At 43.6% G+C, this 25,637-nt stretch overlaps 1 protein-coding gene and 1 long non-coding RNA gene across 5 annotated transcripts in view; one reads left to right on the top strand and one right to left on the bottom strand.

Annotated features, from left to right (window-relative positions):
- The window catches only part of DEPDC7 (DEP domain containing 7), a 26,528-nt gene extending 13,218 nt beyond the window's left edge, over positions 1–13,310 (bottom strand). The window contains exons 1-2 of one of the 4 annotated variants that reach the window (XM_061610535.1): positions 13,142–13,310; positions 9,549–9,942 (exon numbers count right to left, since the gene is read on the bottom strand). In XM_061610535.1, the coding sequence (XP_061466519.1) occupies positions 9,549–9,942; positions 13,142–13,220 (473 nt within the window). In that variant the 5' untranslated portion in view covers positions 13,221–13,310. The remainder of the gene's footprint in view (positions 1–9,548; positions 9,943–13,141) is intronic. The other 3 variants (XM_061610536.1, XM_061610537.1, XM_061610538.1) reach the window with 3 other exon arrangements.
- The window catches only part of LOC133377131 (uncharacterized), a 20,447-nt gene continuing 7,720 nt past the window's right edge, over positions 12,911–25,637 (top strand). Inside the window, exon 1 of the long non-coding RNA XR_009760622.1 lies at positions 12,911–13,483. This is a non-coding gene — a long non-coding RNA (uncharacterized LOC133377131). The remainder of the gene's footprint in view (positions 13,484–25,637) is intronic.

The raw sequence follows: 25,637 nt of genomic DNA on the forward strand, positions 1-25,637 counted from the left end.
CAAATTACTGGCTTCACAGAATTCAATAAGTCTCCTGCTTCATTTCTATCTCCTGGGCCCCATTTCCCCACAATTCCTAGTTCTTCTCTGTTCCCTAGTTTTGCATTCCAGTCCCTCATGATTATCAGCAGATCTTGTTTGGGTGTGTGATCAATTTCTTCCTGTACTTCTGCGTAAAATCTCTCCAATCCCTCTCCTTCTGCGTTTTTCATTAGAGCGTAGACTTGGATGATGGTTATGTTAGTAGGTTTCCTTTTAATCTCATTGATCTCACTCGCTCAGACCTTGCATTATAGTTTCTAATTGCTTTTGCTATGTCACTTCTCACTATTAAAGCAGCCTCGTTTCTTCTTAATTTCTCATTTCCTGCCTAAAATATTTTGTTGTTGCTGGAGTGAAAATGTCCCATTCCTGTCCATTTTAATTAACTCATGCTATGTATTGTAATATTGATGTGTTCGATTTCTTGCTTGACAATTTCTAACTTTCCCTGGTTCATGCTTCTCACACTCCATGTTCCTGTTGTGTGCGTCCTACAACTCCAGACTCTCCTTTTGCATCTGTGCGCATCAGCCTATGGGCTTCCTTTTGGCTTTGATCCAGCTGCGTCATAAGTCACAGCACTACTTGTACTTATCCTTTGTTTTTCAAGTGAACTGCACTTATCTCTGTTAAATTTCATTCTGTTGTTTTCACCCCGATACTCCAGCCTATCAAGATCTCTTTGAATTTGTTTCTGCCCTTCAGGGTATTAGCTATCCCTCCCAATTTTGTGTTATTTGCAAATTTGATAAGCATTCCCTGCACTTCCTCATCCAAGTCATTAATAAAAATGTTGAAGAGCACTGGACCGAGGACCAAGCCCTTCGATACCGTGCTCATTACCTCCCCCCAATTTGAGAAGGAATCATTGATAAGCACTCTTTGAGTATGATTCTGTAGCCAACTGTGGATCTACCTGAAAGTTGTTCCATCCAGCCCACATTCAGCTAGCTTGCTAATCAGAATATCATGGGGCACTTTGTCAAATGCTTTGCTGAAGTTGAGATATATTTTGTCCACAGCATTCCCACAGTCTACAAGGGAGGTTACTGGGTCAAAAATGAGATTAAGATTAGTTTGGCAGGATTTGTTCTTGATAAATCCATGTTGGCTCCTAGTAATCACTGCATTGTTTTCAAAGTGCTTACAGACTGACTGCTTTATAATCTGCTCCAGATTTTTTCCAGTGATTGATTCCAGTGATTGATGTTGACTGGTCTGTAGTTCCCACGTTCCTCTTTTTTGCCCTTTTTAAAGATAGGGACATTAGCGCTCCTCCAGTCATCCAGCATTGCACCCATCCTCCATGATTTCACAAAGATAATAGACACTGGCTCTGAGAGTTCAGCCAGTTCCTTCAATTCTTTAGGATGCAGTTCATCAGGGCCTGGAGAGTTGAACTCACTCAAAGTGATTAGGTATTCCTTGACTATTTGTCTATCAACCTCAAGCTGCAATCCTGCACCTTCAACTTCACATTTGCCATGAAGGTCATAGACCTTCTTTGGGGAGAAGACTGAGCCAAAGTAGGAATTAAGCACTTCGGCCTTTTCTTTGTCATCTGTTATCATTTTTGTCATCCTCAATGAGTAGCTATACCACCATTTCTTTTCTCTGTCTTTTACTATGCATGTACCTCAGCTCATTCTCAGCTTTAGCCTTCCTGACGCCATCCCTGCAATCCTGTGCTACCTGTCTGTACTCTTCCTTTGTAGCCTGGCCTTCCTTCCACTTCCTATATGTGCCCCTTTTTTGTTTTCAGGTCATCTCTAAGGTTTTTGTGAAGCCACATTGGCTTCCTCTGCTGTCTTCCTTTTTTCCTTGATGGAATTGTTGGCCATTGCGCTTTTAGAAATTCCCACCCATCTTGGACTCCTTTTCTCATTAGGGTCACTTGCCATTGAACCTTAACTATTCTGAATTTATTAGCATCGGCTTTCCTGAAGTCTGGGGTGCGTGTATGGCTACTCTCAGCTTTTGCTTCCTTTAAAATCAAGAACTTTCCCCCAGAGTTCCCATAAGTGCCACTTCATCCACTAAGTCATCTCTATTAATTAGAATCCAGTCAAGGATAGCTGATCCTCTAGTTCCTTCCTCGACTAGGAGAAAGTTGTTGCCAACCCAGTTCAGGAATTTCTTGGAAGGGCTGTGCTTGGCAGAATTTGTCTCCCAACAGATATTGGGGTAATTGAAGTCCCCCGTTACTACTACATCAGTATGGACTGCCTTCAAGTGGATCTCGACTTATGACGACCCTATGAATAGGGTTTTCATGATAAGTGGTATTGAGAGGGGGTTTACCATTGCCTCCCTCTGAGGCTGAGAGGCAGTGACTGGCCCAAGGTCACCCAGTGAGCTTCATGGCTGTGTGGGGATTCGAACCCTGGTCTCCCAGGTCGTAGTCCAGCACCTTAACCACTACACCATACTGGCTCAACTACTACATCATGCCTCCTTAAAACATTGGCAGCTTGGTTTTCTAAAGTTCCACCATCATCTTCTCCTTGATTGGGTGGCCAGTAGTAGGCTCCAACCACCATGTTTCTTTTATTCCTTGCCCCATTAATTTTAATCCAGATACTCCTGGTGTGGCTACCAAACTCATGTTCCTGTATTTCTGTGCAGGGATATACTTTTTGAACATATAGTGCAGTTCTGCCTCCTTCACTATTCTTTTTGAACAAGTGATATCCTTCTGTTGTTGTATTCCACTCATAGAAGTCATCCCACCAAGTTTCAGTTATACCTATCAAGTCATATTTACCCTTCTGTATTAACAGACATGACTACCTTAGGTTCATTAATTTGAATTTTATAAGAAAGCCTAATTAAGGTAAGTAGGATTGCAACCTCAGTGCAGAAGTCTAAAAACACATCTCCTACCCCAAAAGAAACTTATATCAGCTGTCAGACCCCAGCTAAGAAATAAGTCGCTTCTGTCTAAATATACAGTGAGTCTCCATCTATTTATCTAGGCTCTGAAAATAAATAAATGCGGAGTTCATGTTCCACGCACACAAGGTTCTTCTTTAGGCACATTTAAGTAGTCAAGGAGTCCAACAGAACCTCAGCACCACAACTGGGTTCACTCAACAGCCCTTGGTTCTGTGGCTAGTCGCAGTTGCAGTGCCTCTACATCCAAGGCAGACTATCAGCCTAACTCCTGCTGATACAGATGTCTGCTGACAGCTTCCCACTTTTATGTCAAAGAGATCTACTGGGAACGATCTATCGTCCCCCTGATCAAAATGCTCAGGGAGACCTTGAGATGAGATATGAAATTGAGGAAGCATCTAAACTAGGAAATGTGGTAGTAATGGGTGACTTCAACTACCCGGACATAGACTGGCTGCATATGTGTTCCAGTCATGACAAAGAAGCAAAGTTTCTAGATATTCTAAATGACTATTCCCTAGACCAGTTGGTCATGGAACCGACCAGAGGGACGGCAACCCTGGACTTAATCCTCAGTGGGGACCGGGACCTGGTGCGAGATGTAAGTGTTGTTGAACCGATTGGGAGCAGTGACCATAGTGCTATTAAATTAAACATACATGTAAATGGCCAATTGGCTAGAAAATCCAACACGGTCACATTTGACTTCAAAAGAGGAAACTTCACAAAAATGAGGGGATTGGTAAAAAGAAAGCTGAAAAACAAAGTCCATAGGGTCACATCACTCGAAAATGCTTGGAAGTTGTTTAAAAACACTATATTAGAAGCTCAACTGGAGTGCATACCGCAGATCAGAAAAGGTACTGCCAGGGCCAAGAAGATGCCAGCATGGTTAACGAGCAAAGTCAAGGAAGCTCTTAGAGGCAAATAGTCTTCCTTCAAAAAATGGAAGTCTTGTCCAAATGAAGAAAATAAAAAAGAACACAAACTCTGGCAAAAGAAATGCAAGAAGACAATAAGGGATGCTAAAAAAGAATTTGAGGAGCACATTGCTAAGAATATAAAAACCAACAACAAAAAAATCTATAAATACATTCAAAGCAGGAGACCATCTAGGGAGACAATTGGACCCTTGGATGATAAGGGAGTCAAAGGTGTACTAAAGAACGATAAGGAGATTGCAGAGAAGCTAAATGAATTCTTTGCATCTGTCTTCACAGTGGAAGATATAGGGCAGATCCCTGAACCTGAACTAACATTTGCAGGAAGGGATTCTGAGGAACTGAGACAAACAGTGGTAACGAGAGAGGAAGTTCTAAGCTTAATGGACAATATAAAAACTGACAAATCACCGGGCCTGGATGGCATCCACCCGAGAGTTCTCAAAGAACTCAAATGTGAAATTGCTGATCTGCTAACTAAAATATGTAACTTGTCCCTTGGGTCCTCCTCCGTGCCTGAGGACTGGAAAGTGGCAAATGTAACGCCAATCTTCAAAAAGGGATCCAGAGGGGATCCCGGAAATTACAGGCCAGTTAGCTTAACTTCTGTCCCTGGAAAACTGGTAGAAAGTATGATTAAAGCTAGATTAACTAAGCACATAGAAGAACAAGCCTTGCTGAAGCAGAGCCAGCATGGCTTCTGCAAGGGAAAGTCCTGTCTCAGTAACCTATTAGAATTCTTTCAGAGTGTCAACAAGCATATAGATAGAGGTGATCCAGTGGACATAGTGTACTTAGACTTTCAAAAAGCGTTTGACAAGGTACCTCACCAAAGGCTTCTGAGGAAGCTTAGCAGTCATGGAATAAGAGGAGAGGTCCTCTTGTGGATAAGAAATTGGTTAAGAAGCAGAAAGCAGAGAGTAGGAATAAACGGACAGTTCTCCCAATGGAGGGCTGTAGAAAGTGGAGTCCCTCAAGGATCGGTATTGGGACCTGTACTTTTCAACTTGTTCATTAATGACCTAGAATTAGGAGTGAGCAGTGAAGTGGCCAAGTTTGCTGATGACACTAAATTGTTCAGGGTTGTTAAAACAAAAAGGGATTGCGAAGAGCTCCAAAAAGACCTCTCCAAACTGAGTGAATGGGCGGAAAAATGGCAAATGCAATTCAATATAAACAAGTGTAAAATTATGCATATTGGAGCAAAAAATCTTAATTTCACATATACGCTCATGGGGTCTGAACTGGCGGTGACCGACCAGGAGAGAGACCTCGGGGTTGTAGTGGACAGCACGATGAAAATGTCGACCCAGTGTGCGGCAGCTGTGAAAAAGGCAAATTCCATGCTAGCGATAATTAGGAAAGGTATTGAAAATAAAACAGCCCATATCATAATGCCGTTGTATAAATCTATGGTGCGGCCGCATTTGGAATACTGTGTACAGTTCTGGTCGCCTCATCTCAAAAAGGATATTATAGAGTTGGAAAAGGTTCAGAAGAGGGCAACCAGAATGATCAAGGGGATGGAGCGACTCCCTTACGAGGAAAGGTTGCAGCATTTGGGGCTTTTTAGTTTAGAGAAAAGGCGGGTCAGAGAAGACATGATAGAAGTGTATAAAATTATGCATGGCATTGAGAAAGTGGATAGAGAAAAGTTCTTCTCCCTTTCTCATAATACTAGAACTCGTGGACATTCAAAGAAGCTGAATGTTGGAAGATTCAGGACAGACAAAAGGAAGTACTTCTTTACTCAGCGCATAGTTAAACTATGGAATTTGCTCCCACAAGATGCAGTAATGGCCACCAGCTTGGACGGCTTTAAAAGAAGATTAGACAAATTCATGGAGGACAGGGCTATCAATGGCTACTAGCCATGATGGCTGTGCTCTGCCACCCTAGTCAGAGGCAGCATGCTTCTGAAAACCAGTTGCCGGAAGCCCCAGGAGGGGAGAGTTTTCTTGCACTCGGGTCCTGCTTGCGGGCTTCCCCCAGGCACCTGGTTGGCCACTGTGAGAACAGGATGCTGGACTAGATGGGCCACTGGCCTGATCCAGCAGGCTCTTCTTATGTTCTTACCATTTATTTATTTATTTAATTAATTTACACACACACACACACACACACACACACACTGCTTATATTTAAATAAAACTCTAAGCGGTGTTTCTCCACCCTCCTTTCCTCATGCACCTTGTCTTTTTAGTATGTATAGTCTGAAAGGCAAAATATGTATTTAAAAGACAGAGAAGACAAAATACTTTTTCCCTAATCCAGCAAGTGCAGCACAAGGACAGAAGCCAGCTTCAGACCCAGCACACCTTTTGCTGGATGAGAACCCTTCATGAAAATTGGTGCTGCATGCACAGTTCCCTCGGGAGGGAACCTGCATTGTGAATCCAGGGCTGTGTTCTTACAGTCCTAGTTAAATCAATGACAGTACTAATCACCTAGTCAGAAAAAATGGGGAATGCAATTGTCCCACTCCACATCCAAGCAGGCACCCCATCAGATAGTGGCAGTGACAAGTATAGGTAGTAGGTAGGAAGTCTCAGTCTGTGTACTAAATGTACACACCTGTAGAGTTAGATCAGAGCAAAGTCCACAGTGAGTTCCACGAACACACACACAGATGTTCTGCAGTTGTCTCATTTTCTAAAAGATTTGAGTCACTGGGAGACAGTATTTGTCTGAGAAGTGGGAAAAAATATGATAAACCAAAACAAGTAAACAGCAATTATGGTGGTAAATAATTCTTGCTTCTTTCCAGTTCACTCAGTTACCTAGTCACGAAGAAAGGGAGGCTTCCTAAAATGCCTGTATGCCCAGAATGAAAGTCACAAGATTTCACAGCAATAAACCTAGATTTGTACAGTTACACTCAACATAGGCTTGTCGGTTTTTCCTACCTCTTCCCATCTTGTATGTAAATTTGATGTTGCTAGTCATGTATTTCTGCCAGAGATGGACTATAAATATTTTTAAATGAATAAGTTGTTTACTTTTGTTAACTAAGTTTACTCTAGGAGGTTTTATTTCCACCTTTTCAGCTGCATGGCCTAAGCCAGTGAAGCCAGCATTTTAGTCCATGTTCTCTCCAAAGTCTACATTTAGCAAGAGAAAAGAAGAATTGTGCACATCCCAATCTATTTTGTATTAATCAAACACACCTTTCCTAAGAGACCAAGCTATGGTTACTCAGAAGTCAGACCTACCGAGTTCATTTGGACTTACTCCCTAGCTAAGGTGCTTAGGGTTGCAGTCTAAGGCAATCCTACACCCAGGTAGGTAGAAACAGGATTCAGTGAATTCAGTGGGACTGACTTCTGAACAGCCATGTACAGATTACACTGTAAATCACATATCCTACTAGCATTTAAGAAAGGCACAACAGAATAGTACCCAGCTGATTTCTCAGTTCACTGATGACAACAGGGATAGCATTTTTATTAGGTCTCGGGAACAAGCAGCATGTCAATCATGCATCTTGTGCCACATACATAAAGATCATACCTTTTTGTTCCACCCTGCTTCTATACTCAAAGAAGCTAACAAGTTTAGAATGTCCACTTCACCCATATAAAAATACACTAAAAGATTATCTCACCCCATAATCATTCCATGTGGCTGAGTCTTGAACATGTGCCTTCAGATACACTACTCTCCCATCTGCTATGATGATACAAATAATCCTGTCGAAGAACTATTTTTGTAAACACACTGGCCTTGATTCAGTGGAAAGTAGTCACACACAAATCCATTCAAAATGAAAGGGTTAAAATGTAAATAGAACTCTCTCAGGTTGGGGTTATTTGCAAGTTACATGGTCATTTTATGGATTTTTTTTAAAAAAATAATGCTATAGAAACTCTTCCCTCCTCTTCCTACTTGTACTCACACTACGCTGGAGTTTTATAAACAGAATCAACTGAAATTGTACAATCTAACTTCTGTCCAAAAGTTGTCCAGTTGAGTTGAATGGACTCACTCTCAGAAAGATGGGTATAAGACTGCAGCCTTGATCTCAAATCACATCATTTTTCCATTTCCGATTCAGTTCTTCGAGTGTCATCACTTACCAAGCCATGAACAACAGTGATGCACAAGAGAGGTTATCAGCAGACTTGGGAAAATACTGATATTTGCATATGTACAAAAAAAAATTAAAATAACTCTAAGGGGAAAGCATCCCCATAGGTACCAAGTTTGCTCAGATTTCAGAGATGCTGGCTGACTGGTGAGAGGGAGAAAACTGAACAGCAGGTGGGAAGAGGGGATGCAGTGGCTGGAAAAAGAGGACAGAAGAAGAGACATTTTATGAGATGGTTCGCTCTAGGCCTATCCATTTCCTCTCCCCATCTGTGTCTGAGCATGCGCAGTCCTCACTGGGTTGTTTTGGGTTAAAGTGAACACACTGGGACCCAAATCCAGCTACATTAAAATCTAAAATTTATCCACTGAATTCTATGGGCAGCTGCATCTTCCATCCCTGGGGGCATTTAAAAATATTGATTCTTAACCATATGAACCTGCCTGCTCTCCAAGATCCCCACTGAGGGTTTTCTCTGGATGATCCGGTGGCAACCAGAGACATGGCAGTTTTGGGGGTGGTATCCTAATTATGAAACACTCTCCCCAGGGACACTTGGCTGGTTCCTGGTTAGTTAGCTTTTAGGCATCTGGCAATAAAGCTACTGAATTATCCCAATGCTTTTTTCAGCTAGTTTGCTGTCATAGCTGTTTTTATTGAGCTTTCTGCTTTTACTGATGTTTTGGTTTTTATTGCCTTTTTATTTTTTCAAATTGACAACATTTAAATGATAGTTAACCACCATGGAAGCTTTATGCTGAAAGGCCGAACAGACATTTAAGACAAAAAAAGAAAAGGGAAAATACGTCATCCTGATCCAGCAAGGGTGATTCAAAAACAGAAGCCAGCTTTAAGCTCAGCATCCCTTTTGCTGAATGAGAAGTCCTCATGAAAATTGGTGCTGCATGCATGACTCCCAGGTCAGGGAACTTCCATCCTGAATTCAGTGCTGTGTTCATGCAACCGTGGTCGGATGGTCAAGGACAGCACCAATCACCTTGTCAGAAAAAGAGGCGAACTGATTGTCCCTTTCCACAGCCAAACAGATACATGGTCAGGCAGTGACAGTAACATGTATAGATGTATAGTAAGTAGATTGGAAGTCCCAGTTTGTGCCCTAATGGACATGATTGTAGAGCTAAATCAGAGCAAAGTCTATAGCAAGTTTCACAAAAACACACATATCTTCCTAAATTGTTGATTGTGGAACAGCTTATGCTTACAGTTTTTCCTTCCACAGACTCCCCACTCCTGCATTTTAAGCTGTACACACAGTTCTTTGGATTTCATCCAACACAGAGAATTAAGTTCTATTGACTTCAGGGCCTTTCCAGAGGTGTGTTTTTTCTGAAAAAGGTACCCTTTGATTGTGCAGATCAATCCACAGCAACAAGTAGGACCTACTTCTCAGTAAGTGTGCACACAAAATTGGACTGCAAGGTTCCGGTCTTAAACTAGAAAGTTCCAAACAACACAAAACTTCAATTCCAAGCATGTCATGTTTAAGATTAGGATACATTCAAGCTATAACAAGAAATGTGGCAACTGCCCACCCAGTCTTCAGCACTCCATTTGGAACTAACCTTTGTGGCACAGATTGGCCATACGCTTTCCCAAAGGGGCTATCTGCTTCCTTACATGCATTTGGGAATCTGTAGAGGCTGCAGCTGCTATCTTCAAACACAGGCTGTTTGTCTTTTCCAAAGACTCTGGTAGAAACTGCTTCAAACACTTTGTAGTCCATCAATGCCTGACACACTCTCACAACTTTAGTCCGGGAAATATCCACATCGCCGAAGTATTTGTTCTGGAGAAGATGGGCATAGACAACGTCTACAGCATCAGAGCCAATAAAGCAGTCATTATAGGATTTCAGGTTCTGGCGTCGCTTTTTCACTTCAACTTGGGTCTGAAGTGCATTGATTATGCTACTCCAGACATAAGTGGCTCCAAATGGTCTCTGTGCCAAGCTGAAGCCTAAACAAGCAATGCAGGAGATGTATTACTGGAGATGTTTCAGTGAGAATTCTTGAAGCTTATTATGGACTTACCCAACATTTTTAGGATTTACTTTAAAAATATGCATGATTTACCATGGAAATAGTTGTCTGTGACACTCTTTTACCAACTTTTGCTAGTAGCATTAAGTAACAAGATCTCCATCTAGTGCAGGGATAGAGAACCTGTGGCCCTCCAGATGTTGTTGGACTCCATCACCCTCAGCCAGCATGGCCAACGATCAGGGATGATAGAAATCCAACAACATTTGGGGAAGTCCACACTTTCCCCATCCCTGTTCCAGATAACATAACAGTTACATCGCCACATCTTAGATAGAGACTATAGGAAACAATTACCTAGAGAGGTAGGGGGTTCTCCAACCCTGGAGGCGTGCAAGAAGCAGCTGGACAGCCATCTGTCGGGAATGGTTCAATTTGGATTCCTGCATTGAGCAGGGGGTTGGACTAGATGGCCTTATAGGACCCTTCCATCTCTACTATTCTATTATTCTATATTGCTGATTACTTCCTGACCATAAATGATCATAAGCTTGTTTCTGCTATATGGAGCTGGCCATTTGCATTATACAAAAATATGTTATAATGAAATAAAAACTAGCAAATGATGCAAGCACAGGCATCCATATAAAGTCACCTTTGAAACTTTTTTAAAAGCTATACACTTCACCAAGCTTTCTTCATATCTATCTTGTGTGCTTTGCATGCACTTTTAAAAAAGAACATTATTAGGAAGAACAACAGCTCAGCAGCAAAGCACATGCACTGTTCGAAAACTCCACGGGGAAAAACACTATCGGGTAGCAGGGTTGGGAAAGATTTCTTTCTACCAGAGACCAATACCCCAGAGAGCAACTGCTAGTCGAAGTAGACAATCCTGGGAGCTTTATGTTTTCATTAGTGATACTTTGTATGGGAGAGTGGAGAAAGACCATACATGAACACACTGAGAAAGATTGCAACAGGGCTGAGTGGAAGGTATATCAGGACCAGTAAGAATTTATTCTGACTTACAAGTTTTTAACCATGGTAACCACAACATAACTCCCCTCCAAGTTACACTACTGAAATGCAAAAAGCTTGGAGGGAGAAGCAGAGTTAAGGGTGGATTTTTGAGTGAAAGGGCTGTGAGGTCAGATCTGTTCTGGTATTCAAAACAATTTCCTGGAATCAGAATTTTTTAATTCAGTGTGCGTATGTTTTGCACCTAACTCCAGCTGGTGGATCTGGAGGTTCTAATAAAGAACAAAAAACCAAAGAAGGATCCTGCAAAGCCAAAAGTCTGCCCACACCTGCTCTAGATGCTTCAACAGCATGCAGGGCTGCCATTTCAGATTCCTGGGGTGGGGGAGGGGGAAAGAGAAGATTATTTAGAGGTGGCCAATATTCTTAAGATTTAAAAGCTCTTAGATACATTCAGGATTAAATTTAGTTACAAAAAAGCAGTATACCTTAAAATCATGTTTTGTGGTTAATATTTGTACCTTATAATTACAGCAAAATCATCAGCACAGGATGCTCTTTATATTATTAAAATAAGTGCCTGAGCCATACATACCTAGTACATACACCCATTTAATGTTTATGGCTATGACCATAACATTTACGGTCAAGGAATGGAGGGTGTGAAGGCTGCCCCCAAAACCCCTAGATCTCTCAGTACTGCCTATACAAGACCAGTAAATTCAAATGCCTGAACACATTCTGCTTAGATAAACAACAGTTCCCTTTTTTTATCTACTAAAAGTAGCGAACAGTACTGAACTACAGTTTTTCTTACTCCTGTTGCCAAACAGACCCCAGGGAAAGATATGTTTGCTAGCATCATTTGAGCTGAGGCTGTCTCCCAGAAGGCTACCCAAACTAAGAAGAAAGTATTTCATCTCCAGGAAAACAGCTCACAAGAGACTGGTTTCTGCACATTTCTACCTGTGAACATCCCATAGGAATCACACAAAAGAGGTGAAGCAGATCATACTTAATATAAGCAGTAATTTATTAATGGTTATACATATGGAAGCACAGACCATATATAAAGAAGCACGCAACAGGCTAGAAGAATGAACCAATGTAAAGCAAGTGGGAATATCTTCCTCTGTAAGGAAAGGCTTCTTGAATAAGATGTTTTTAAACTTTGTTTAGAAGATGTTTTGTTTTAATATGTTTTTAAGTACCTTGTTTTTTATCTATTTTAGAGTGTTTTTGTTTGCTGTCCTAAGCTCCTTCTGGGAGAAAGGGTGGGATATAAATGCAATAAAACAACAACAACATTAACCGAGAGACTCCAGCCAACCTTCAAACTACAGTCAGGAAGAGAATCAGGCATCCAACTCTACACATTGAGTCAGAGGTTAGCGTGCCCAGTGACAGGCCAGCTCAGGAAACATCAAACATACCAGAGTTGGGAGGAGAGTTGGAGGGAAGTCCAGGTTGTCAACACACATACCTCAGACATCATAGCCCTAGACACAATGATAATAGCATGGGATTCTGCCTTGCACCTAAGCCACTAAGTGGATCAAGACAGGAGGAAAGTCATCCTTCCAGGACAGAAGCGGACACTCTACACAGAATGCCAGGTTGACCTTCCAACAGGGCTTAGGCGAACTATCTCCCAGAAGACAGGAAATATCAAAGGGAGAAGAGACGCGGTTACGTAAGAGCAGCACTGCTGTTGGGTCAGACCAAAGGTCCGTCATTCGATGAACCTAGCATTCTGCCTCCAACAGCGGCCAGTCAGAGACAGCGCCTCGCCCACATGACCAGCTGAAACAAAAACAGCAAGTACTACTACGCAAAATGGGGTAGGGGTAGGAGAACAGGTGGGGGTGGGGGTGGGAGTGGGGGTGGGAAGAGAGACAGCAGTAAAAGCTCGAACGATATCCAGTGAAGATTCAGGTGAGTCAATCCTTAACAGCCACAAGAGACAGAACAGCACATTGTACGCACCTGTCCTAAACTTCAGTAGTTTTTCTTTTTAAAAAAAATTCTCATTGTATTTTCTATATGTGCCCTTAGTCTAGGACTGAGAAGTCTCCGTCCTAACCGGTTTGGCTTCCTTATCTCTTTCTCACACGTCCCTTCGGCAAGCTACTCCTTATCTTCCAAATCCAGCTAACCTTTAACAAGCCTCCCTGGAATGTAAACTCAGAACCCACCGTTACCTGGAGGTTTGTTAGCCGGACTATACACCGCACAGAGATTCAAAGCTGCCGCCTTCTCCTTCACGGTGGCCATAGCGCCCGCCGGTTTCTGCCACCGCGTCTCCGAACGCGATCGAGAGTTCACGGGCTTCTTGCTGAGAGAAATAGGCGGTGCCTACAGGCGGAGGCTATGCTTATTGGTTCACATTCGTAGTGGGGGCGGTGCCTACTCTGTATTTAACATTCCAAACGGAGGGGCGGGGTTTTCGGAAAGTAGAGTATGAGGCGAACTACAAAACTAGCTGTTGAAACCGGTCCTCTGAAACTACATCTCACGGTTTTTGCTGTTATAGTGAAGTAATGTTCTGCTATGTGCTCTGCTTAAGGTCTTCTGTACGGGTGATCTAATGTTGTGCATGTGGTTTGAATTTTATTTCAGAAGATGCAAGCGACGCTCCTATACGAAAGCAGTCTTCCTCCCGCCCAATGGAGGTTTCAGGCAAAAGCTCCTTATCTGTGTTTGTACTGTATACTGGGGGAGAGGGTCGGGGTCGGTGGAAACGTCTAAAGAGAGGTACTCGGTGTACAGATTTGCATGTGGGAAGTTAAATACGGCGGGACCTTACGGGATGGGGGCAGTTGTTTCAGCCTGTTGCGTTCGGGGCTGAGCTATAAGAGGGTGAAACGACAGTGATGGTGGGGAGTGAAGAGGATGGGTTGCAGACATAGGCCCCAGACATTGTAATCTGGTTTATAACGTTATGGCACCTTAGTGGTGAGAGTTGCTGTGACATTACCCTTTTGGTTATACAAGAAGAGGAAACCTGTTATGTATTGCTTATGATTGCCCTAAATATCAGATGGAAAGTGGGAGAGGAAGGTGATGTGAATGACTGAGCTGTGTGAAAAAATGGTCATAAATCTAAAGATGAATCTGGAGTCAAAAGTTATATTAGTCTCTGTGTTGAGATGGTCAGATGCTTTGAGTGGGAATCCTCACAACTGTCTAAATGTTATCATATATAGTCCAGCCAGGAATATTTTTTGTTGTTGTTTTTAATCCAAGAAAGAAAAAAAGAGGTGTATTCAAAACAATATACACACCCGCAAAAGAATTCCAATTACACTTTCAATTTAATGTGCGCTGTGAGATCTGCTGTCCTTAATACAAAAATCCACCAGCCCATAGATTATTATACCAGGAGGAAATGTGGATTTTGTTTTAGTACTTGCATGTGACAGGCAGAAGGGTTTCTTGTTGTTATGTCCCTTCAAGTTGATTATGACTTGTAGCTACCCTGTGAATCAGCGACCTCCAATAGCTTCCGTCATGAACCACCCTGTCCAGATCTTATAAGTTCAGGTCTGTAGCTTCTTTTATGGAATCAATCCATCTCTTGTTTGGCCTTCCTTTTTTTCTACTCCCTTCTGTTTTTCCCAGCATTATTGTCTTTTCTAGTGAATCATGTCTTCTCATGATGTGTCCAAAGTATGATAACCTCAGTTTCATCATTTTAACTTCTAGTGATAGTTCTGGTTTAATTTGTTCTAACATCCAATTATTTGGCTTGGTATATGCAAAGCTCTCCTCCAATACATTTCAAACGAGTTGATTTTTCTCTTATCTGCTTTTTTCACTGTCCACCTTTCACATCCATGCATAGAGATCTGGCATACCATGAATGATCCTGACTTTAGTGTTCACTGTTCAGTGATACATCTTTGCATTTGAGGACCTTTTCTAGTTCTCTCATAGCTGCCCTCCCCAGTCCTAGCCTTCTTCTGATTTCTTGACTATTGTCTCCATTTTGGTTAATGACTGTGCCGAGGTATTGATAATCCTTGACAAGTTCGATGTCCTCATTGTCACCTTTAAAGTTACATAAATCTTCTGTTATTACTTTATTTAGTCTTCTGGATGTTCAGGTGTAGTCCTGGTTTTGTGTTTTGCTCTTTAACTTTCATCAGCATTCGTTTCAAATCATTACTGGTTTCTGCTAGCAGCATGATATTGTCTGCATATCTTAAATTGTTGATATTTCTCCCTCCAATTTTCACACCTCGTTCATCTTGGTCCAATCCCACTTTCCATATGATATGTTCTGCGTATAGATTGAACAAATAGGGTGATAAATACACCCCTGTCTCACACCCTTTCCGATGGGGAACCAATCGGTTTCTCCATATTCTGTCCTTACAGTAGCCTCTTCTGCAGAGTATAGGTTGTGTATCAGGACAATCAGATGCTGTGGCACCCCCATTTCTTTTAAAGCATTCCATAATTTTTCATGATCTACACAATCAAAGGCTTTGCTGTAATCTACAAAGCACAGGGTGATTTTCATCTGAAATTCCTTGGTCCATTCCATTATCCAACGTATGTTTGCGATATGATCTCTGGTGCCTCTTCACTTTCTAAATCCAGCTTGGACGTCTGGCATTTATTTATTTATTTTATTTATTTATTTCTGCGATTTATTTATCGCCCATCTGGCTGGAAACCAAGCCACTCTGAGCGATGTACAAAGTCATAATATATAAGTATCACAACATCAAAACAGCAATAAAACTAAAACAACAGGTAAAGGTTACTACAGTAAAGTTCAATAAAGCTTCTGGCCCGTATAGTCCACAAGGTGCGTCATTTGCGAAACCGAAAGCAGCATCTCCTCTCACTCTCAGTATCCAGCATCCAGCGTAGCAAACAGTGAGAGGTGGCATAAACAGGCGCCACGAAGATGCGACCAACAGGAAAGTTCTCCCCGAGAAGCCAAAAGCAAAGGCAATGAGAGGCAAAACGCAGCCGACACAAGGCGAAACGAGCAAGGCCAGCACGGCAGGACAACGAAGGCCGCAGGGGCGCGCCCCAACCCCAGCAGCCAACGGAAAACTGCCGCGGCGAACAACGCTGTCTCCCGAATAGAGGCCGCAGCCCCAGGCTCGCCGAAGGGCCGCAGTTCATCCCCAGCTCCGATCCGGCAACCAGGAAACGGCGGCGGCCCAGCGTAGGTGAAAGTCTTACATCGTATTTCTGATAGCTGGCATCCAGGTCGGGTCCGAGGGTGGTGACATAAGAGGGGGGGGAGGCTACCCCGTATTTTCCAATGCATTGTAACCTCCAACAAGGGAGAAATTACCACATAAAAGCTGTTTGTTGCGGAGCTCCCTCGCCCGTAGCTGTTACTCCTGCCGCCATGATGTTCTTTAAGCTCTCAATTGTTCTTTTTTTTTCTTTTCTTGCTCCATATATGGTAGGGGCCTTTGTTGTAGAATCTTGAGCATTATTTTACTTGCATGGGATATTAAAGCAATAGTTCAATAATTACTGCATTTCCTGGGGTCCCCTTTTTTTGGAATTGGGATGTATATTGAACATTTCCGGTCTGTGGGCCATTGTTTATTTTTCCATATTTGCTGACAATTTTTTGTCAAACTTCGGACAGATCCAGTCTCAGTAGCTTGTAGCAACTCTATTGGTATGCCATCTGAGGTTACAAAAAACAACTACCTTGTTTTCTTGCTCTTGATAATTTTATTTAAGATCTTGGTGACTGAGTGTTTCTACAGTAAATCCGTGTTAGCCAAATGTCTTTTATTGCTTTTGATCCCAGATTTTCCCTTCACAAGTTAATGCATCCTAAACTTATATGTTTACTGACAAGTATGTCCCCTTTTGTTCTGAGTGTGGATAGGGTTGCAGTTGTACCAGCTTGGTCCTGTGCAATGTTAACTGTGGATAGGGCTGAGTTGTTAAAAGTTTATGCAAAAGTGAATGAGCTTTGACTGCTGAGGTATCATTTACTTGTATTTATTACTGTACTTTATATCCCATTTTTCCTCCTAAAGAACTCAAGATGGTGTACACGGTTCTCCCCCTTCCCATTTCATTCTCTTAACAATCCTGTGAAGTAGGTTGGGCTGAAAGAGTGCAGCTGGTCCAAGGGCACCCAGAGAACTTCACGGCCAAGGGGGAAGTGATTCCTGGTCCCCTAGGTGATAGTTCAACACTGTACCACTATACCAGTCTGGCAATTTCTCCCTGAAGAAGAGCTGAAAATTTCAATAGTAGGAGTCAAGGCAGATTTTGTCCTAAATTAAGACATAGACTACAGACATACAGAGCTTATATCAAAATTGAACTGCTTTAACTTGTCCGAAGAACCCTGGGAATTGTAGTGTTAGAATATTCACCTCAGAATATTACGATAGCCATGGATTCTGGAGAGAGGGAATGCTTGTTCAGCAGTTTAGGTCTGTCATGTACATATGCCCACGGAGTCTAATTTGAGACAAAGCTCAACCATGGATTCTGTTTTCAAGAGCAGGATAGATAAGTAACAATAAAGAGGGGGAGTGCCTTTCCTCCTTTAGTGAGTAAGTGTACCTAAGTCCTTACAGATCTCGCATTAGGGAACACAAAACTTCAAGGTCCAATAGTGTGACTTCTAGCTGAACTCTGGTACGTAAAACTGTCAGAGTTAAGCATAGTTTAATACATGTTGAAGTCATAAGCAATGACTGACTGATTTGTACAGTATCTTTCATTTCTATAATGACCTCTTCCATCTGCTTTGTAACAATCTCCAATTCACATATACTTGAGTCAAATATGTTTACACCAGATCATATCCCCAAACTCAGGCTCTTATAGGGCACTGAGTAGCAAAAAAAGGCTCTCACTATTCATTTCCTGGCAGAGTTGTTTTTTATTGGGGCCAGGGCAATTTCTGTTCCAAATTTAAGTTTGAGGTTAGATGGAAATGGGTTGATGATTGATGTCTGTGGCTAATCAATTTTAATAATGAGATATTTTGATATTCAGTGCAATCTGGACTTATCCCTAAACATTATTCAGAACTGGAATTATTAGAAACATATGAACCGGGTGTTTAGTGTTGTAGCACCTACCCCTTAAATATTAGACAGGTGCTGTCACTTGTCTTTTTGGTGCCTACTGAAGACCTTCTTTCAACAAGCCTTTCAAGTTGTTACCTTTATTCCAGTTTGCAACTGGGATTTTTTAAAGAGGTTTTTATTGTTTTATCACTTCTTGTTTGCTGCCCTGGACTCCTTTTGGGAGGAAGGGTGGGATATAAATTTTAGTATTAATAGTAATTCAAACAAATTGCAGATCCGTAAGGCTTTGAGTTTTGACAGTTTTATTACCAGAGAGTTGCTGAAATCAAGTCTCTGTGCAACTCTGAATTGCTCTGGATATTCATACCTACCATGCTGAATTCATAGGCAGCAGCATAGCAACATATACAATACACTGTTTAATCAAAGAACAAATTGCAAAAATTCTGTGCTTGGTATGTCAGAACATGCAGAACTAGGCCAGCACATAGTGAACCAAGTCTGTGAGAACATTGCAATCTTTGTTTTATTTTGCTAGATAAAAAACAGATGTTAGTACAATTCCAAGTATGTTGCTTCAGAAGTAAGAGCCACAGTTTTCACTGGGGACTATTCCCAGGTAAGCATGTATAGGGTGTCAGGCTTAGGTGGGCAACACAGCCAGTTCCAGACAAGACTGTTAGGAGTTAAAGACACAGTGAAGCCGGTAATTGACAGCACTTGGCAGAAATGCCCAAGGTCAGGCTGCAGCTGTAACTGATAAGTGAAGCAGCAATAAAAAGGCTTCAATGAGCACACAGAGGTGTGGGGGTAATAGGAAAGCATTATAGAGTTGGTTGGTAAGCAAGAGACGGAGCACGGTGTGAAAACAGTAAAGTTTTGTTTTCTTAAAGACTTGGCTGATGGTCTATTATTTCGGTCGGTGACTGGCACTGATACACAAGCTAAAACGCTACTGGACTCTACTGGTTATACTGGTAAATTGGTGCTGCACTCTACAAGGGTTATGGGCCCAGTTCCAAACCAGTAACACCCAGTTAAAACCAGTGAGCAAGCTTGTGCTACGCCGGACAACCGAAGGAAGCTGAGCCGGAGAGCTGGTGAGCTGTGGGAGAGCGGCAAAGCAGAGATAGAGAACCGTGTTGCCTGGAAACCAAAGTGATAAGAGGTCTGCAAGAATGACTGGAGTAACTTTGGCTGGCATTCCACTGGAACGTCTCTCTGAACGAAATTACTCATGCTGGCGGCTGCGGATGCAAGCCTATCTAAACAGAGAGGATTTATGGCAGGTAATTGACCAACAACCCCCCTCCGTTCCACCACCTGCTGAATGGCTACGCTTGGATGAAAGAGCAAAGTAATTAATTATCTTAGCTGTTGGAGACTCACAACTACTGCTTCTAAGAGGTAAAGAGACTGCTAAAGAAATGTGGACTGCTTTAAGAGCATATTATGTTCAAGAAACAGCTAGCAGTAGAATAAGTCTTGCGAGAAAACTATACAGAATGCAGCTAACTGACGAAGTAACTATGTCAGAACACTTAATGAACATTACAAGCCTGTTTGTAGAATTACAAGAAAGGGGAGTGGAACACTCTGAAATGCAGCAGATCTATATCACTCTTTCAACACTTAATGACTCTTGGAATCCTGTTATCAGCGCACTTGAAGCGGTGCCCGATGCTGGACTTTCGTTTCGATATGTTGCAGACAAACTAAAGCAAGAGTGGGAGAGAAGAAAAGAAACAAAACAAAGGCAAGAGGGACGGAACGAAAGGAGTGAAAGAAAAGAAAAGACTGAGATAAAGGCTTTTGGGACTAAAGCTTGTTACAACTGCGGCTCCTTGCATCATTTAAGGCGGGACTGTGACTTACTGAGAAGGAGGAGGGACGGAAGAAAACCCTCACACGTGCAGTTGGTGAGTGCAAAGACAAAGAATGAAAAAGACTTTGTTAACAGAGACAATAGTTTGTGGGTCCTGGACTCAGGTTCCACCCATTCACTGATAAAAGATAAAAGTCTATTTAAAACAATGGTGCCAGCTAATGAAGACGTGAGTTTAGCTGATGGCACTAAACAACAGGTGATGGATAAGGGTACTGTACAGTTATGTGCTTTACAAACAATAATGACAAATGTTTTATTTGTGCCTAATTTAACTAACAACATTCTGTCAGTTTCAAAACTATTGCAAATGAATTATAGTGTGTTATTTAGTAACAAGAAATGTGAAATAATGAAAAGGGGAAAGGTGTGCCTAAAAGGATATTGTAAGGAAGGCATGTTCTATGTAAATGTAAACCCTGCAGTACAAGCCTCACTAGTAACGCATAAGAAAACACATGATAGATGTATCCATGAATGGCACCGAAGGCTGGGGCATGTAAATTATGAGACTGTGAAAAAGGCAGAGCAATTCAGCGCTGATGTACAACTAAAAGACTGCAAGCAATACATGCAGTGTGAAGTATGTCAGCAGACAAAGGCCACTGTAGCTCCAATTAACAAAGTAGCTGAAAGAAATACAGATAAGCCTTATCAGACAATACATGTTGATTTAGCGGGACCATTTCCCAAAACAAAAGGTGGTGCTAAATATTTTCTCGTGATTGTTGATGATTTTTCAAGATTTTGTCATGTAAAGTTATTGAAAACAAAAGATGAGGCTGCAGAGCAATTAAAACGTTTTCTAAACAGAGTAGAAGTGCAGCATGGTACACAGGTGCAACAGATTAGATCTGACCAGGGCGGGGAGTTCACAGGAAAGTCCCTGGAAGAATATTTTGAAAAGAAAGGAATAAATCATGCTGTAACCGCCCCGTTTTCTCCACATCAGAACGGGACAGCAGAAAGGAAAAACAAAACATTGCAGGATGCAATGAGAGCAATGTTAAAGGATTCAGGCCTTGATCAATCTTTCTGGGGAGAAAGTTTAATGTATGCTGCTTATATTCAAAACAGAGTACTGCATAGAACTATTGCCATGTCACCATATGAACTGTTGTACAAAAGAAAGCCCAGACTACTACACATACTGAGATTTGGTTCCCCATGCTGGGTGCATGTTCCCAAGGGAAAGAGAAAGGGAAAATTGGCTCCCAGAGCGAAAAAGGGATATGTGTTGGGGTATCAGAATGTAAATTACCGCGTGTGGGTTCCACAGGATGGTAGTGTAACACTCAGCAGGAGTGTTAGAACACAAGAACAAGACTCAGAGAACCACAAAACATATGTAAATCTAGATTGCAGTGACACAAATGGCATAAATGCAACAGAGCCTGCTCAACAAATAAAACAGGAAAGGGAAGAAACAAAACAGGAGATAGAGACAAGCAGCTCTGATTCCAGTAGCAGTGCATCAAGCACAGACATAGATACAGAACAGGAACAAGAAACAGAAACATTAAGGAGGTCAACAAGACAAAATAAAGGGAAACCTCCAGAACGTTTCCAAGTATCAGCCATACAGGGTGAGACGAACAAAGAGGAAAACAAACAGTGCAAAGTAATAACAGACAGTGATACTCTGTTCATCAATAGCACAAGAGAACAAATGGCAAAGTATGCTCAAGAAGGTGACAGTGACTGTGCATATATGTGTTAAATGTGTAAAGAATGTAGAAAAGTGAAAAATGCCTGAAGACTGTACAAAGTAAAAAGCAAATGTATGTAACAAAGGAAATGTATAATTGTACTGTGAAAAAAAAATGTAAAATTGTAACTTGAAACGTCTGTCTGGAAGGTGGGGGCTGTCAGGCTTAGGTGGGCAACACAGCCAGTTCCAGACAAGACTGTTAGGAGTTAAAGACACAGTGAAGCCGGTAATTGACAGCACTTGGCAGAAATGCCCAAGGTGAGGCTGCAGCTGTAACTGATAAGTGAAGCAGCAATAAAAAGGCTTCAATGAGCACACAGAGGTGTGGGGGTAATAGGAAAGCATTATAGAGTTGGTTGGTAAGCAAGAGACGGAGCACGGTGTGAAAACAGTAAAGTTTTGTTTTCTTAAAGACTTGGCTGATGGTCTATTATTTCGGTCGGTGACTGGCACTGATACACAAGCTAAAACGCTACTGGACTCTACTGGTTATACTGGTAAATTGGTGCTGCACTCTACATAGAGTGCCTGCAAGGGAAGAGGACCATCACCGCCCAGGGAGGGAGAGCCATCTGCCTGCTTTGCTGCTGCTGCTTGGTCAACATCTCTGCTCTCTCCTTCTTGGGTTCCTGCTCTGCACGTGGGCACCTTGCAGGACCAGGCTCCAGGTACTCAGCCAGCTGTGCCTGATACTGTTCCACCTGTCCCTTCTCTGGAGGGGATATATAAGCCGGCTGGCTGAGGGGGCTTGGGAGATCCAGTGCCTGCAAGGGAAGAGGACCATCACCGCCCAGGGAGGGAGAGCCATCTGCCTGCTTTGCTGCTGCTGCTTGGCCAACATCTCTGCTCTCTCCTTCTTGGGTTCCTGCTCTGCACGTGGGCACCTTGCAGGACCAGGCTCCAGGTACTCAGCCAGCTGTGCCTGATACTGTTCCACCTGTCCCTTCTCTGGAGGGGATATATAAGCCAGCTGGCTGAGGGGGCTTGGGAGATCCAGTGCCTGCAAGGGAAGAGGACCATCACCGCCCAGGGAGGGAGAGCCATCTGCCTGCTTTGCTGCTGCTGCTTGGTCAACATCTCTGCTCTCTCCTTCTTGGGTTCCTGCTCTGCACGTGGGCACCTTGCAGGACCAGGCTCCAGGTACTCAGCCAGCTGTGCCTGATACTGTTCCACCTGTCCCTTCTCTGGAGGGGATATATAAGCCAGCTGGCTGAGGGGGCTTGGGAGATCCAGTGCCTGCAAGGGAAGAGGACCATCACCGCCCAGGGAGGGAGAGCCATCTGCCTGCTTTGCTGCTGCTGCTTGGCCAACATCTCTGCTCTCTCCTTCTTGGGCTCCTGCTCTGCACGTGGGCACCTCGCAGGACCAGGCTCCAGGTGGCGCTTTTCCCGGGAAGAACGGTTTGAGAGCTGCGTTGGTGCGCATGGAGCACGGGACTGTGGTTGTTGTGCAGACCTGAATGGAATGAGTGGATGTTTGTATGACTGTATGTTGTGAGTGTGTGTGTATTTTTATTTTATTTTATTATGTGCCTGGGCGGGAGGATAGGGTATTGGGAGGGGGGACCAGAGGGGGCCCCTGTTAGCGTAGTGACGGGTAATGGGAGGTATGGCGTTGTGAGGAGGACATGCCAGTTGAGGGGAACTCGGCACAGACAATTGGTGGCTGTACCGTGTTCCGGTCCTCCCCACATCCACAGGATTGCTGGTAGTTCTATCAGCCAACTCTCGGATCTCCAGTTGCTGCTTCTTAATGCCAGATCGGTAAATAATAAAGCTTCCCTCATCCATGATTTAATTGTGGATGAGGCGGCCGATCTGGCGTTTATTACTGAGACATGGGTGAGCGATCTGGGAGGCATTAATCTCTCCCAGCTGTGCCCACCTGGGTACTCGGTTCAGCATCTGGGTAGATCCGAGGGTCGGGGAGGGGGAATCGCTGTGGTCTATAGAAGTTCCATCCCTCTCATTAGGCACCCTATCCAGGTAGCTAATGGTCTGGAGTGTCTCCATATTACGTTGGGCCAGCGAGACAGACTGGGAATACTGTTGGTGTACCGTCCACCCTGCTGCCCAACAGCCTCCCTAACTGAGCTGACGGAGGTGGTCTCGGGTTTGGTGTTGCGATCCCCCAAATTTATGGTATTGGGGGATCTCAACATTCATGCCGAGACCGCTTTGTCTGGGGCAGCTCAGGACTTCATGGCCTCCATGACAGCCATGGGGCTGTCTCAATTTGTTACTGGCCCTACGCATATTTCGGGGCACACTCTAGACTTAATTTTTGCTACTGGAGCAGGGGATGGTGATCTGGGAGTGAGGGATTTTACATCTATTCCTCTGTCATGGACAGATCATCGCCTATTGAGGTGTAGGCTCACAATGTTTTCTCCCCTCTGCAAGGGTGGAGGACCTATTAAGATGGTCCGCCCCCGGAGACTAATGAATCCTGAAGGTTTTCAGAAGGCTCTGGGGAGTTTTCCGGCTGATAAAACTGACGCTCCTGTCGAAACCCTGGTCAATCTGTGGAATACGGAAATGACCCGGGCAGTTGACACGATCGCCCCAGTGCGCCCTCTCCTCTGCAGAGCTCAATTGGCTCCGTGGTTTACCCCGGAGCTAAGAGTGATGAAGCAAGAAAGGAGACGGCTTGAGTGCAAATGGAGACGAACTCCCGACGGCTGTAGTCTTGCACTTGTGAAGATCTCTACCAAGCTCTATGTGAAGGCGGTGAGGGCAGCGAAGAAGCAGTACTTTGCTGCCTCCATTCAGTCATCTTCTAACTGCCCAGCGGAACTTTATAAGGTTGTTCGGGGACTTTTACACTCTGGTCCTCAGAACGCAATAATACCATCAATAGCCCGCTGTAATGAGTTTGCGAGACACTTCCAAGATAAGATCGCAAACATCCGCCGGGACCTTGACTCCAATATTGTAGCAGTTGAGCCTAATGAGGTGTCCAGAGCACAGTCCTGTCCTGTTTTATTGGATGAATTTCAGTTGGTTCAGCTCGAGGACGTGGACAAGGTGCTTGGACAGGTGCGGGCGACCACTTCTGCTCTGGATCCTTGCCCCTCATGGCTAATAAAAGCTAGCAGGAACGGAACAGCCGGATGGGCCAAGGAGGTGATCAATGCCTCTTTACAAGAGGGAGTGGTACCACCCTGCCTGAAACAGGCGGTGGTGAGACCGCTCCTAAAGAAAACCTCCTTGGACCCTGAAAATCTTGACAACTATAGACCGGTAGCAAATGTTCCGTTCCTGGGCAAGGTTTTAGAGCGTGTGGTCGCTCACCAGCTCCAGGCTCTCTTGGATGAAACTGATTATCTGGATCCATGTCAATCGGGCTTTCAGCCGGGGTTTGGTACAGAAACAGCCTTGGTCGCCCTGTATGATGACCTCTGTCGGGAGAAAGACAGAGGGAGTGTAACTCTGTTGGTTCTCCTTGATCTCTCAGCGGCTTTTGATACCATCGACCATGGTATCCTTCTGGGACGTCTTGCGGACTTAGGAGTTGGAGGCTGTGCTCCTACCTCAAGAATCGTCTCCAGAAGCTGGTGCTTGGGGAGCATTACTCGAGTCCCTGGATACTCCAATATGGGGTCCCACAGGGTTCAGTTCTGTCCCCCATGCTCTTTAATATCTATATGAAGCCGCTGGGCGAGGTCATTAGGAGATTTGGAGTGCGTTTCCAGCAATATGCTGATGATATGCAGCTCTACTTCTCCTTTTCATCTTCTTCAGGTGAGGCTGTTGATGTACTAAACTGCTGCCTGGCCGCGATAATGGACTGGATGAGAGCTAATAAACTGAGACTCAATCCTGACAAGACTGAGATGCTGTTGGTGGGGGGGCTCTCTGCCCAGATGGTTGATGTCCGACCTGCCCTAGATGGGGTTACACTCCCCCTAAAGGAGCAGGTCCATAGTTTGGGGGTCTTATTAGATCCGCTCCTGTCACTGGAGGCTCAAGTAGCCTCGGTGGCACGGAATGCGTTCTACCAGCTTCGGCTGGTAGCCCAACTACGACCCTATCTGGATAGGGAGAACCTTGCCACAG

Source organism: Rhineura floridana, chromosome 2, assembly GCF_030035675.1.
Source record: "Rhineura floridana isolate rRhiFlo1 chromosome 2, rRhiFlo1.hap2, whole genome shotgun sequence".
Lineage (NCBI taxonomy): Eukaryota > Metazoa > Chordata > Lepidosauria > Squamata > Rhineuridae > Rhineura > Rhineura floridana.